The following is a 13,032-nucleotide window of genomic DNA, read 5'->3' on the forward strand; positions in this document are numbered from 1 at the left end:
AGGAATTTGTGTCACTGAGCACAGGTACATTTATTCTTTCTCTTAGGTGAGATATACAAGAGACAGGACCGTAAGGCTAGAAAGGACCAACAGTTCGAGGCTTTGGTTGGTGAGAGTCGAAGGCCTGCCTCACCCCTCCCGTTTCCTCACTCTGGTAGGGTCAGGCTGGCTTTAGTCCCTTTGGAGCTTCTCCAGCCTGCCAGCACGGAGCCAGCCAGCAGACTGTCCTCTGCACCGCAAGGCTGGGCTAGAGGGCATGTGCTGCTTTGCGCAGAGGGCAGGGGTGGGAGGTTGCTGCTGGCAAGTTCTGCCTATGACTGGGAAGGTGAGTTTAGCTCTAGGAGAGCATTAACAAGCCACAGGGCTACTCATCCAGAGCTACATTCTCTCATCAGCTTTCTCTGTAACAAAATGAACGTTTTCATCTCCACTTGCCCAGCTCCTGGGTCTTATACCTCAATTCGGCTGGTTCTAAACTCAGAAGGGAAAGGGCAGTGTTACTTATTACAACCCTGGTTCTCCACTCCCACTACCAGAAAAAACAAAAATACAAAGAAAATGAACAACAACAACAAAAACCAACAACAATAAAAAAGCCCCTACAATATATTTTTTTTTAAAGAGAGAAAGGGTCATTGCTACTAAACTGAAAGTCCCATGAGAGTAGGGCTCATGGTAGACAGTATCTGACTCAAGCAGGAGCTTCACAGAGCTGCTGAATAAATACATGAGTGAGGAAGTGAAAGTTGAAGAAAATCAGCCCATTAATCGCATTTCAGTACTCATTATAACATGGAGAAAAATTTTAATGATGTCTAGAATCAAAACCCAGTTTTAGAAGTTAGTTTTCTATGCCGGTCACAACAAATTATCCAAAACTGGATGGCTTAACACAACAGAAATTTTTCGTTTCTCAGTTTTGGAGGCCAGAAGGCCAAAATCAAGGTGTCAGCAAGGCTGAGTACCTTCACAGGCTCAATAGGCAGATCTGTCCCGGGCCTCTTCCAGCTTCTGATGGCTGCCCCCAAGCCTTGGCTTGTGCACGTATCATTCCAACCCTGCCTCCCTGGTTTACATTGTGTCTCCTCTTCTGAGTGTCTGTAATCTCCATCTGGCTTTCTCTTATAAAGATACCTGTGATGGCATTTAGGGCCCAATGGAATAATCTAGATAATCTCTTTAACTCAAGATCTTTAATCTCATCACATCTGCAAAGACCCTCTTCCCAAATAAGGTAACATTCACCGGTTTTAGGAATTAGGATCTGATATCTTTGGGTGGTCATTATTCAGCCTACTACACACACTTAAAGTGTAATTTTTCCTACAATGACTAGATAAGGAAGGTGTTCCCATCAGACAACCACTGAAAACCAAGTCAGGTTAAAGAAATAGAAGAGAGGAGTGAGAAAGCTGGGATTTCAATCTAGGGTGTTGAACTCCTAGGAGCCACTAAACTATGCTGCTTTCTCAAAAGGGGAAAATTCACAAATTCATACAAACTGAAAAATCCAGGTAATGTTTGTCTTCAGCTAAGCATAGGTTAGAGGCTCCAACAATATCATCAGCACTTGATTTCTCTGCATCATTCAGCTCACTTGCCCACATTGATTTTATTCTAGAACCCCCTGCTGTGTTCTCTGGTACCTCTGAGCTCACATCATCCTTGCTGGTTTAAACCCAATCACTCCACCCATCACTGTGGTCAGGAGAATGAACTCTGCTCACTGACTGTGCCTGAACCACATGCCAAACCTGGAGCTAGGGGCTGGGGTGACAGCCCTCCCCAAATTGCACAAACTCATAGTGGGAGGAGCAATTCTCCAAAGTTAAATCAGAGTGCTGCTACCAGAGGTCAAGTTAAAGGATGTGCAGAGAGGCCGGCCAAAAACAACAAATGTCCACTGAAGAAGGTTTTCACTACAGATAGGAAACTATTTGTAGGAAGCAACTGCTCTCATTTTACTTCCTCAAGAGAAGTTGGTATTATTTACTCGTACATAAAGCTTATGTACAAATGACCTAGGAAGGACCCTAGCCCACTGGAAAATATGCCACTAGCCTCCTAACTCTTCTCTGCCTGTGTTGCTTGTCAAATGCAAAACACGGAACAAGTGTACTTAATCAGACAATCTCTAGTCTACGATTTCTGTTCTCCCTATGCTGTTCTCTGGGCTAGTAATAGAATTAGTAGAATGTAGAAGGTAAAAAGAGTGCCTTTCTCTTGCCTCTAAATCTTTTACAATGTGTTAATAATTTTCATATTTAAGACGCCATTACTTTATTAAAAGTTATCAACTTTGTGGCTACTTCAGTGTGGTAAACGTTACTACAGAAGCAGTGAGTCTCCTGTCTTATTTTGAGTCTCCATCCTGCATCTTTCCATTTCAGAGCTCACCAGGTCAGTACAAAAAGAGAAAAAGCACAAATTAGTACAGACTGTGTTCAAGACATTGGTTGCTCAGATACGTGATTCTATTCATTTGCTAATTTTAAGAATTTTGTTGAGGGTTCTTTCTTCAATACCATAGATAAGCGAAAGAAAATTCCTGACAAGAAATGGGAAGAAACATAGATATCTAGAGCAGGAAGAAACTAAGAGAAACAGAGAGGCACTTGCAAAATTCTCTGTGTGATGTTCTCTAGAGACATTATCCCAAATTTATTCCCTCATTTAGAAATTCCTCAATTAGAGTCTGTTTTTATACAAGGAGGAAGATTAGTATATTTCAAGTTTCAAAGCTTCAAAAATCAAATTATTTTCTAGTATCAAATTCAATTTAATTTTCCACTTCATTAAAAAAAATCTCTAGCTTCTACATTTCTTATAATTGTTATGGAAACTGGTCTTAAGTTCCTCCAAATGATTTTGTGAGAATAAGTAAAAAAAAAAAAGTATTAATATATTTGTTAATATCCTAGTATACTTAAAAGTCATCAAAATATAAAAGACTTTATAAACATTGTTGATCAAAATACTGTTTGGTAAGTTGTCACCATTATAGGTGAAAAAATAAACATAACACTAAGTCACTTTTCCTGATATTTTTCTCCAGTGCTCTCTAGCCACACAGTTATTTTAAAGCTTTATTAAAATTCATTATGTCTTCATTTTATATTTAAAGGAGTAGGTTTGTGATTTGGAGACCAAAGAACACACAAAAATGCACATCTACTCCTTTCCAAATTGGCTAAGGAAAAATCCGATATCCCTTAAATATATTTGCTTGACACAAATATCACAAAATCTTACTCAGATTAACTAAAATTTGTTTTCAAATTTAAACGACTCAAATTAGACCTAAGTATTTTTTTGTTCCCAATGCATAAGTAGATGAATACTATACAACATATGGTAACTATAAACTAATATTTAATATATATTACAAAAATTGATTTTTACACATGATTTCTAATTATCAAGACCCATGAGTTGCTGGCAGCAGGACAAGAGAAACTGCTTAAGCAGCACTGTAGAATATCTATATACTCAGGAAGGAAATCATTTCATATTTTTTTATTTTGCTCTATTAAGAAAAACATGGGCATGTATTACATGCAAGCACAGGGAACATATTTACTAAAGATATTTGATATTGCAGTTGTTACAGTGTATTGTTAAAGTTGATAGCATTGGATCAAATTCAAGGAATGTTTGGCCTGTCCTCACATAAGATATTCAGCTTATCAAAGGTAACACAACCGAATCTGTCAGTGCAGCCTGAGCGAAAGGCACATATGCCCCACACGCAGGACTCACTTCTCTTTCTAATCTCACAAACTTTAATCAACTTTTGGAATTAATGTGACTGATATCTTAGATCATGCAGCCATTCACACTGAAGTGAATATTGGGAATATGTTTAAAAAATAGATCCAAGTTACAGACTTAATATACACTTTTGGAGATAAGAACCTGGAGAAATGAATTGCAATTTTAATTCAAACATAAACTCTAAGATCAGCACTTCACAGCTGCCTGGTGGGACACATGCAAATGTACTTCAGCAGAGCCTATAAGAGGATTGTCAGGAGGACCACTGCCCTCCTTGTGCTTCTGGTAAAACCTTCACTCCTTTCTCACACCCCCCACCCACCGCCTTGTGATTACAAACTACTAAAGAGAACAATCCCCCTGAAAGAGACAGACTATCATTAGGATGGATTACCCATCTTCTCCAAGAGACTGTGAGAACTAGTCTTCTCACTCTCTTTGCTGTTTACCTTAATCTCCATAGACCCTCAATCTTTCCTCCTTCCTTGAATCACCCCCAAAGTCTTCACTGTACTCTAAGAAACACCAGGTCTTTCATCAGCTAAACTGATACTCTAGCTATGTCTCTATATGTTCCCCCATCTTCTGGTTCTATAAGCCTTGTTATCCTAAGGGCATAGCTTCTTCAGCAGCTCTCTCAAGGGGTTACACCTTTTCCAAATTCTAGGGATAAAGTCAACTTCTTCCTTGACTTTATTGACACTCCCCAACCATTTCTCTTTTAATATAGGGGGGAGGGGATTTTATTTTTCACAGCAAACTATCTTTTCATGGTCCACTGACTTCCACACTTTCCCAAATTTTAGTTATTTCACCCTTCTCTCTCCTCAAAGCTCCGCTACTTCCCATCCCATCCTCAAGTGAAGACCTCACTTCTAATTTCATTGAAAAAACAGAAGGAAGCCGCCACCTGATCAGCCCATCAGCCTGTGTCTGTGCCCATAACCCTGCCTTCCTCTGACAATGGATGAGCTTTCTCTGCTCCTCCTAAGGCCTTCCCCCTCCTTGACTGAAATGAGTAACATATTTCACACTTCCCTGGTTTCCCTCCTAGCTGCTCTTTTCCACTTCCTTTGCTGGGTACTCCTCTTCTTGCTCTCTAAATATTGGAAACCCCCAAGGACTTAGTCCTGGGGATTTTTTCTCTACCTACATTTACTTCTTAGGTGATCTCATCTAAGTCTATGATTGTAAATAAAATCTATACCTCTGCTGTCCAATAGAGAAGACACTCATCAACTGCAGCTATTGAGCATTTGAAATGTGGCTAGTCCAACTTCTACAATACACACTGAATTTTGGAGACTTAAGATGAAAGAAATGTAAAATATCTCCTTAATAATTACTGAAATGATAATTTTTGGATATGTTATGTTAAATAAATCTATTATTAAAATTAATTTTCCCTGCTTGTTTTTTTACTCTTTAATGTGGCCACTAGTAAATTTTCAATTACAACTTTTGTAGCTCTTATTATATTTCTATTGGACATTGATCTCTGCGTTAATGATTCCAACCTTTCCTATGTGCACATACTTACATAACAGACTACCTATTAGACATTTTCATTTATATGCATATGTAATAAGAACTTTAACATAATGTGTCTAAATCTCAACTCTGGGTTTCTGCCTATTCAAAAACTGCATCTCTCTCTCCCCCCAGCTCAGAAAAATGGCAATTCTTACCTTCCAGCTCATCAGGGCTAAAGCCTAAGAATCACCCTTCCTTGATCTTCCTTTCCCTCACACTTCACCCCCAATCTTTCAGCAAGTACTGACAACTTGCCACCAAAATACTTTTGAGGGAGAATTTTAAGGACATGAGCTTAGGAAATGGGAGTGAACAATGAGGGAAAAAATAAAACAAGAAAGAAAGAAGAACTAATGTAAGAATCCTTTCTGAGTTGACCACCACAAGAAACTGGTTGCTTAACTATTTGGGACCTTCTGAGAAGCTTTATAGGATGTAACTGAGACCCCTGTGCCCAGGGAAAGAAAGGAGGAGACCAGCCCTCACCCTCCCTTCCTGGCTGCTCGTGTGTCAAAACAGAGCCCATTCCTGTGGGTGTCCCAAGCCCAGAAGGAGCTGGGGAAGCCTGGAGCAGGAACCTCACCACAGCAGGGCCAGGAACAGGAAGTGAGCCAAGAGGATCTCAAGCTGTGTGGACAGTGTTGGCCAAAATGCTCCAGAGAGCAGACTGTGCATCTCTTCCCAACTTCCATGATCAGTGATGTCACATCTGTAGCTCGGAACTGGCTACATTATAGAGTATTTACACCATGGAAATCGGCAAAAGCTGCAAATCAGGCTTGCTCCCTCCTCCCCCCACACCAGTTGTTGAACGCGTGCTAGCACATCACTGACAATGTCTGCTTTTCAGACAGCGACAGCTGACCCCTCTCCAGCTCCTTCTCAGAACTGCAGCCACGTCTGTTCTTTCTGCAATTCTCTGAAAGCACTTCTATGCTTCCCTCACTTGGGCCATTGTAGTTTTCCCACGGCCTAGAACTCTAAGCAGGAATTGCTCCTCGTCTGAGAAATTCTTCTTCATTTCTCATATCTTAGCTCAAATGATATTTCCTCTAGGAAGCCTCTGCTGACCCCCAGACCAGGTCCAATTCACGTGTCCTATATTCTCAGTCTGTATATAAGTGATGATTTAATTAATACCTGTTTCTCCAGCTAGACTACAAGTTCCATGAGGGAGCAAGTTGTGACCACTTTTTCTCAATCACTGAGCTTTGCATATTTACTCAATGTCTGAACAAAAGTTTTCAATCAGCAGATCTTAAAAGCACTTTTACCATTCTTCCATGAGTGAAGCTGCAATTTAAGAATGTTGGAAAAGAGTCCTTATACTTGAAAATGTGGGAAGCCATGTGGAGAGCACAACACAAGACATGTTTATGAATGTGCCTCACTTCCAGCTATAAACCATCGAGCCCAATCTCAGTCACGTAGGCCCTCCTAACTGCAAGGGACATGAGGAGTGTATTTTAGCCAAATACCCAGGAAGAAAAGGATATAATAAGTTTGATGAACGTCTAGCTGGTCTCTGCCACAGTCTGCCCTTTTGGACATCGAATACCCACTCATTCTTATATGTACCCTAATAAGACACGAAGGAGACAACCCAAAGTTTCACCAAGGCACCGCATCCAGCTCAGAGCCCAGGATCTCTGGCTGTTTGTAATTTTCTCCATCAGGCCCAGCTGTGGCTCCTTCTGGTTTAGTAATAATGTTCACCAAATTCATAAATGATTTCCACCTTTCCCCAAAAGCACGCAACAGCTGATAGTGGAGCAGGTATAGGATAACCTCAGTAAAAAATGCCACTTGTGAAAGGGGAAAAGAGAAGACGCATAGCAATCACTAGACCAAAGGAGTTATAGAATCCTGCTGGGGAGGCACTGCCAAGTCCTCTAAGCTGGAGGTGGGCAAGTTCTCCAAGTAGACAACGATTCAGTTCTGAGAGGCACTTCCTTGTTCATTTTTTTAGCGGCTCCTGGATCCACTCTGGGAAGTGTTTTCCTTGCACTTTGGCCACATATTACTATTATCCTCCTTGGAGACTGTATAGCCTTTGTGATCCACTTCCAGATAAAGCCAGGTGATTTTACTTTTGAACATTCAATTAAATCAAGGTTCACAGTTTCTTTGGCAATGAAATTCCCTAAAATATTTCATAGACATTTTAATGTATTTTCCTCCAATTCTACATGGCAATAACCACATTCAAAGTTTTTTGTGTGTGCATAGTTTTAAAATCTTCTTTGTATCTTCACTCCATAACCCCCTACCTTAGGCTTTCAATAGTAAGTACCTTTAGGTCATCTGAAACAATGGCCTGGGTTGGGAAAAAACATACCCTTAATCTGATTTTTGCTACAAAAGTTTTATTACATATTTGCTCAAAACCAAGGTCCCAAATACATGGTACCTCTCTGTGCTCTTTCATTTCTGCTTGCAAACCATCCAATACTTTTCTTAGCGCATCTCTTTTTTTTTTTTTATAATAACTTCCCAAAGACAGCCAAAACCACCAACATATTTTAATAGTGCTGTTTCCCAACTTCTTCACCTAGAGCTACAAACCTCAGCAGGTACATGGTCTAGATTCCAACTTATTGCTGGTGGCAGTTTTACCATTATATAGGACGCATCTCCGTTTCTTTAATTTGCTATATCCATTTCCATGCTGCCACTTAGTACCATGAAGCCAACGAATCCCACAGCCCTCTCTGTGTCTTATGTTCCACCTTATTATTGCCCAAATCTAGATAACTCTACTTCTCAGATATCCCTAAAATCTCTCCCCTCAGTTCTAACCCCAGTGCCACTGCCTTAATGCAAGTCATCCTTTCTCATGGGAATTACTGTCTCCTCATTGGTCTCTGTGCATCTAAAATTCATGACACCTCAATCTCTGCTGCCAGCGTATGTTCTAAAATGTAAATGTGATCACTGCAACTTTTCTTTAAAACATCTGGATTACTTTTAGGTTAAAATTCAATGTCCTTCCAGTCTCATCCCTAATTACCCCCAGTCCTCATGGTTCAGTTATGTAACATCAGTTCAGCTCCCACAGGTACACTTTCTCGGATATTCATTGTTGGCTACACGCTAGACCCTCTGCCCAGATAGGACTTCTCTTCCTTCTGCAGTTGATGCTTACTCATCCTTCAAAATATACCAGACTTTAATAAATCTCCTGGGAATCCATGCCTACTCCTAAATCTGAATCAAGTATCCTTCCAATTGATTTCAAAGCAGTAGAGCTTGTTCGTATTATAGTCGGTCATACTATACTATAATCATCTATTCACCCTCCTTCATTTAGCCACACACAAATTATATATACCAAATTTGAACTTCTTGAGGGCAAGTAGCATATCTTTTATGTCTGTGTATCTCACCTAGTAAATAAATGTTGGTTGCACAAATGCACAAACTCCACAGTTTCAGCATGGCAGTGACCCCCCAACATGGATGTTCAGTCTTCACCCAGTGTTCTCTCTCAAGTGTCAGACCTCCATTCCCAACTTCCTAATGGTTATCTCCATATGGATGTCTACTTAGGTCTCAGACTGAATTTATCTTTCCCATACCTTTCTCCACCTGCCCTAAATCTGCTTTTCCCATTGAATTCCTATCTCAGCTTAATGATGTCTGTTGAGTTTTCCAGTTTAGAAACCTGAATATCTTTAGGAATTCTTTGGTCAAACATATTGTTGATAGCCAAGTTAAAAACATTAAACAGATATCTTTTCTGTAGTATTTCTTAGAGCTTTCAATATATTAATGCTCAATATGAATCTCCAAGAATTAAATCCATTTTTTCAAACTTAATCTAACCAAAAGAACCCCTGTGTCAAGGGCTAGTGTTCTGAAAACGACACTGAGAAATGCTGCTGTAACAGCCCTCCTCCACGCTTCATGCTTCCCTACTGCCCTACCTTAGGGCCCTTCCATCTCTTACAAGGATCATCTCTTTCCCGGGCAGCCTCCTCTCTTACCTCTTTGCCATCATTATCTCTACAGCCTCCACCATCAGTTTTATTTTTCTAAACACAAAGAATTGATCCTACCTCACCCTTTCCCTACCCCCAGCTTTAATATCATCACTGGCTCTCCATTACACACATGGCCAACTTCTGGGTCTGCTATTAGATTCACACTAAAACCTAGCCTCAGCCGTCTCCTCAACATCATTCCTTCCATATCTCTCTTTTCCCAAAACATATCATTTTCTTTCGTCCTTCGGAGCTTTAATAGTTTTCTCCCACTATTCGAAATGGCCTTTCCTGTTACCACCTACCATTAACAATCGTCTCCTTAAAACCCATTTCTAATGAGATCTCATCTGAGAAATTTTCATTCAGGCAGCTGGTTGGTTACTCCTCAGTGTTTCCATAATGCTTTGCATTGACTCTACTACACAGCTGTCACATTGTGTGGTAAGAAATAACCCGGGTATTTATCCCCACCATCACTCTCTGAGCCTTTTAAGCTTTGTTTCTCCAACTCCTAACATAGTGCGTGGCACAGGCCAGGCACTCACTGAATGAAAAATTTCAAATGAATGAATAACATAATAAACAATAACAAAAGAGGGAAAATACAGATGAAGTTATGAAAGCTTATAACTAGAAATGTACTTTAAGAGGTCATTTATTCCAGCCAGGAAAACCAATTAGTCTCAGAAAATAGTACTACTTTGTTTAAATAGTCCTCCAGGTTTCACCTTACCAAGTTCCTAATAGGGAATAAACTTTTACCACAACTGGTCTTAAAAGAAACTCCGTATCTCCCAAAAATCATTTTAGGGTTTTGTGGGGACACACTCACGAACAGCCTGCCTCCCCTACCTACCCCACCACCAACAGAATCCAGAGCCATGAGCCTGCTCTAGGAACAGTGTCTGCTGGAAGAAGTGGCTAACCCCCTTTCGTTCCTCTGCATTCCTCTTTCCCATTAGGACGCCCTCTTCTCACTTTCTGGTGGCTCCCAGAAGTCAGCAGCTCTTTTAATCATGCCTCCCCACCTTTCATTGCTAGCATTCAAAGTGTGGGGTTTTGTTTGAACAAGGAAATTCCATCACAAGCACACCATAAACAAATAATTCTGCCTGGCTTGCTGTTGGCTTGCTGAACTTCTTCACCCCTCCAAAAACTTACCTTTCACAATTAGATCTATAGACCCCTTGTATTTTTTTTTTACATTAAAAATGTGTGGCTCCTTGAAAGAAGTTCGTGGTGGAGGCTCCTCAGGATGTCCACTTTTGGAATGGTCTTTGGGAGAACAGATCCTTTTGTATGCTGCCTGAAGTTCTTGGACCACATCAGGTGTTTCCTTTTTTTTGATCTCCAAAGGTATGAACTTGCTAGATTTTGGTTTTTGATGTTTATCTCTAAAGACATTTATAGAAGTACCTGGAACTTTATCCTATGAACAAAACAAAAATAAATTTAATAAAATTTATTTTAATATTAATTGTATAAAAAATTATGTAATAAATTTTGTTAATAAATTAATAAAATTATATCCACTAAATATATTTTACAAAGTAATGTAAAATGTATAAGACATTTACCTAAAGCACATGACAATAATCAGATAAGTTAGAGGTTATCCTTTATAGCTCTCCAAAAGCCCTTAACAAGCATAAAGGTTACATTCAACTTAAAAAATACATAAATTTTGAAATAGTATTTTTTTCCCTCAAATGTGATATTTTCTAATACAGCTTTATTAGAAGTTTTCAAATAGACATATAAGAATTTACTTTCAACTATCTTTAGAGAATCTTCAAACATCAAAAAAATGCTAACACGTCCAAAACTCTCTGTTGAACCAGAAATAATTGCTCATACATGGTGGTAGATTCTCCAGAAAAGCCTATTACTAATTGGATATATATTTTAGATCCTTTCAATCACTTAATTGCTTATTAATTTTGACTACCTTGAGCAATAGAAAAATAATATAGTCTCAGGTCTCTGCCAGGCAATTCTCCAAACAATTATAATGGTTCTAGTCTAGTAATTCTCTGGCCCATAGATAGAGCTACAGCTCCCCTCCTCCCCACAAGAAAAGGTCTAGACAAATTCAAACTGTTGCCAACTCGAGATGCCAATAAGGAGATTTTAGTACACTAGCATTACATTTTACCAAGCAGCCAAAGGTAGAATATTAAGCTGTTATTATTAGATAAAATGCTAAAAATAGGTCAAGGTTCTAAGGCATAGCTATCTAACTCTGAAGGCTGTGAAGTTTTCATCTCAGGTGCCTACTAGAGAAGTCAACGTCATTTAAAAGTACTTTTAATTGATTAGAGGCAAAAATTAGTTAAGCAATGTTAACGATGTTGATTCCAAGATTAAAATCTCCCATGGTCAGTCTCAGCCTAGAAGACCACTCAAAAGAAATACATGTAAAAATTATAATCCTCAAAAAAAAAAATTATAATCCTCTTCCCCTCCGACAGTCAGCATGGAAAAATACTTAAAATCTTTATTTAAAGTTCTGGGTTTTGTTTTGTTTTTAAGGTATTTAAAAGGGAGAAGGATAGTGTGGCACACAGTAAACCATCCTAAGATGCCCTTCCCTCATCTGTCTCCCCAAAGGCCCATTTGTCACAGCGGCTGCTGCTCCCCAAATTTCTCATCTCCTCTGTAGATACTCCCCTCCAAAATTTCACCCCATACCCACTCTCCTGCCTCTTGGCCACCCATTTCCCTTTCATTCCTTCTCACCTTCCAAATCTATGCCATTAAGCAATTATTTATTGAGCCAGGCACAAGGCTGGCTGCTAGAGATGCTACATCCAAAAAAGACAGTTACTGCCCTCAAGGAGCTATCAGACTGGTAAACAGTCCCTAATACAAAGTGATGTGTAAGAAGACACAGGTAAGTGTGTCGTGCTGGTGGCATACGAGAGACACATCTCACAGTATGTTTTCTAGTTTAACTTTGTCAGTGTTTAAAGAAGGTTATTTACTTGAGATAGTTAATCCAAAAACTTCTGTTATAATTCATCAACAGAAAATATTAAAAATTAACTTAAATGTGCAAACTTAATATATATGTAATTAAGGAACCTGTAGAGCTGAAAAATCTTATTTTTAAATGCAATCTGAAATCAATTTTTATAGCTAGTAAGGATTTCATTTTCTCTTCTTCAAAATCTATTAGGATTTGTGCAATCATTTGGAACAATCATTGTAGTATACAAAAATTGTTATTAGTTTCCTGAAAAATACAATGTTAGATAAATGCAAAGCACTAACCTCATTTATTTTCTTATAATGTTGGGCAATGAGAGTTTTTGCTTCTTGAAAAAAATCTTGCTTGGGAATCTCTAACATAGAACCTAAAATAGAAACAGAGAAACTTTATTTTTTTTAATGTATTTAATGTACTTTCTTAACTAAAAATGGCAAAACTATGAAACTGAAATTTGGAGAGTTATGAATCTTGCAGGATGTTATAAAAAGTGAATTTTATAAGTCAATGTTATAAATGGATGCAAAAGAAGTTAATGTAATGTTCCTTTAATGTAATACCTTACTTTAAAAAAAATTAGCTTACAATGGTCAGAGTGTTAGGTAGATTATCCTAAATTATTAAAGTCCAGGGAGACCAAAGAAAACACACAAAACTGAAATATGCTTTACTTCTGAAATGTCTTTAAATACAGAAGACACAACACTATTTGGATACAAAAAGTATTGATAAGTCTATCTGTGTTTCCTA

The 13,032-nt window shown here is 38.8% G+C and overlaps 1 protein-coding gene across 1 annotated transcript in view; it reads right to left on the reverse strand.

The window, feature by feature from the left end:
• IQCM (IQ motif containing M) overlaps positions 1 to 12,644 on the reverse strand; it is a 324,469-nt gene extending 311,825 nt beyond the window's left edge. The window contains exons 1-2 of the mRNA XM_057726958.1: positions 12,567 to 12,644; positions 10,455 to 10,722 (exon numbers count right to left, since the gene is read on the reverse strand). Of these exons, the coding sequence (XP_057582941.1) occupies positions 10,455 to 10,722; positions 12,567 to 12,644 (346 nt within the window). The remainder of the gene's footprint in view (positions 1 to 10,454; positions 10,723 to 12,566) is intronic.
• Between the last annotated feature and the right edge of the window lie 388 nt (positions 12,645 to 13,032).

The sequence above is a fragment of the Hippopotamus amphibius genome, chromosome 3 (assembly GCF_030028045.1).
Source record: "Hippopotamus amphibius kiboko isolate mHipAmp2 chromosome 3, mHipAmp2.hap2, whole genome shotgun sequence".
Taxonomy (NCBI): Eukaryota; Metazoa; Chordata; class Mammalia; order Artiodactyla; family Hippopotamidae; genus Hippopotamus; species Hippopotamus amphibius.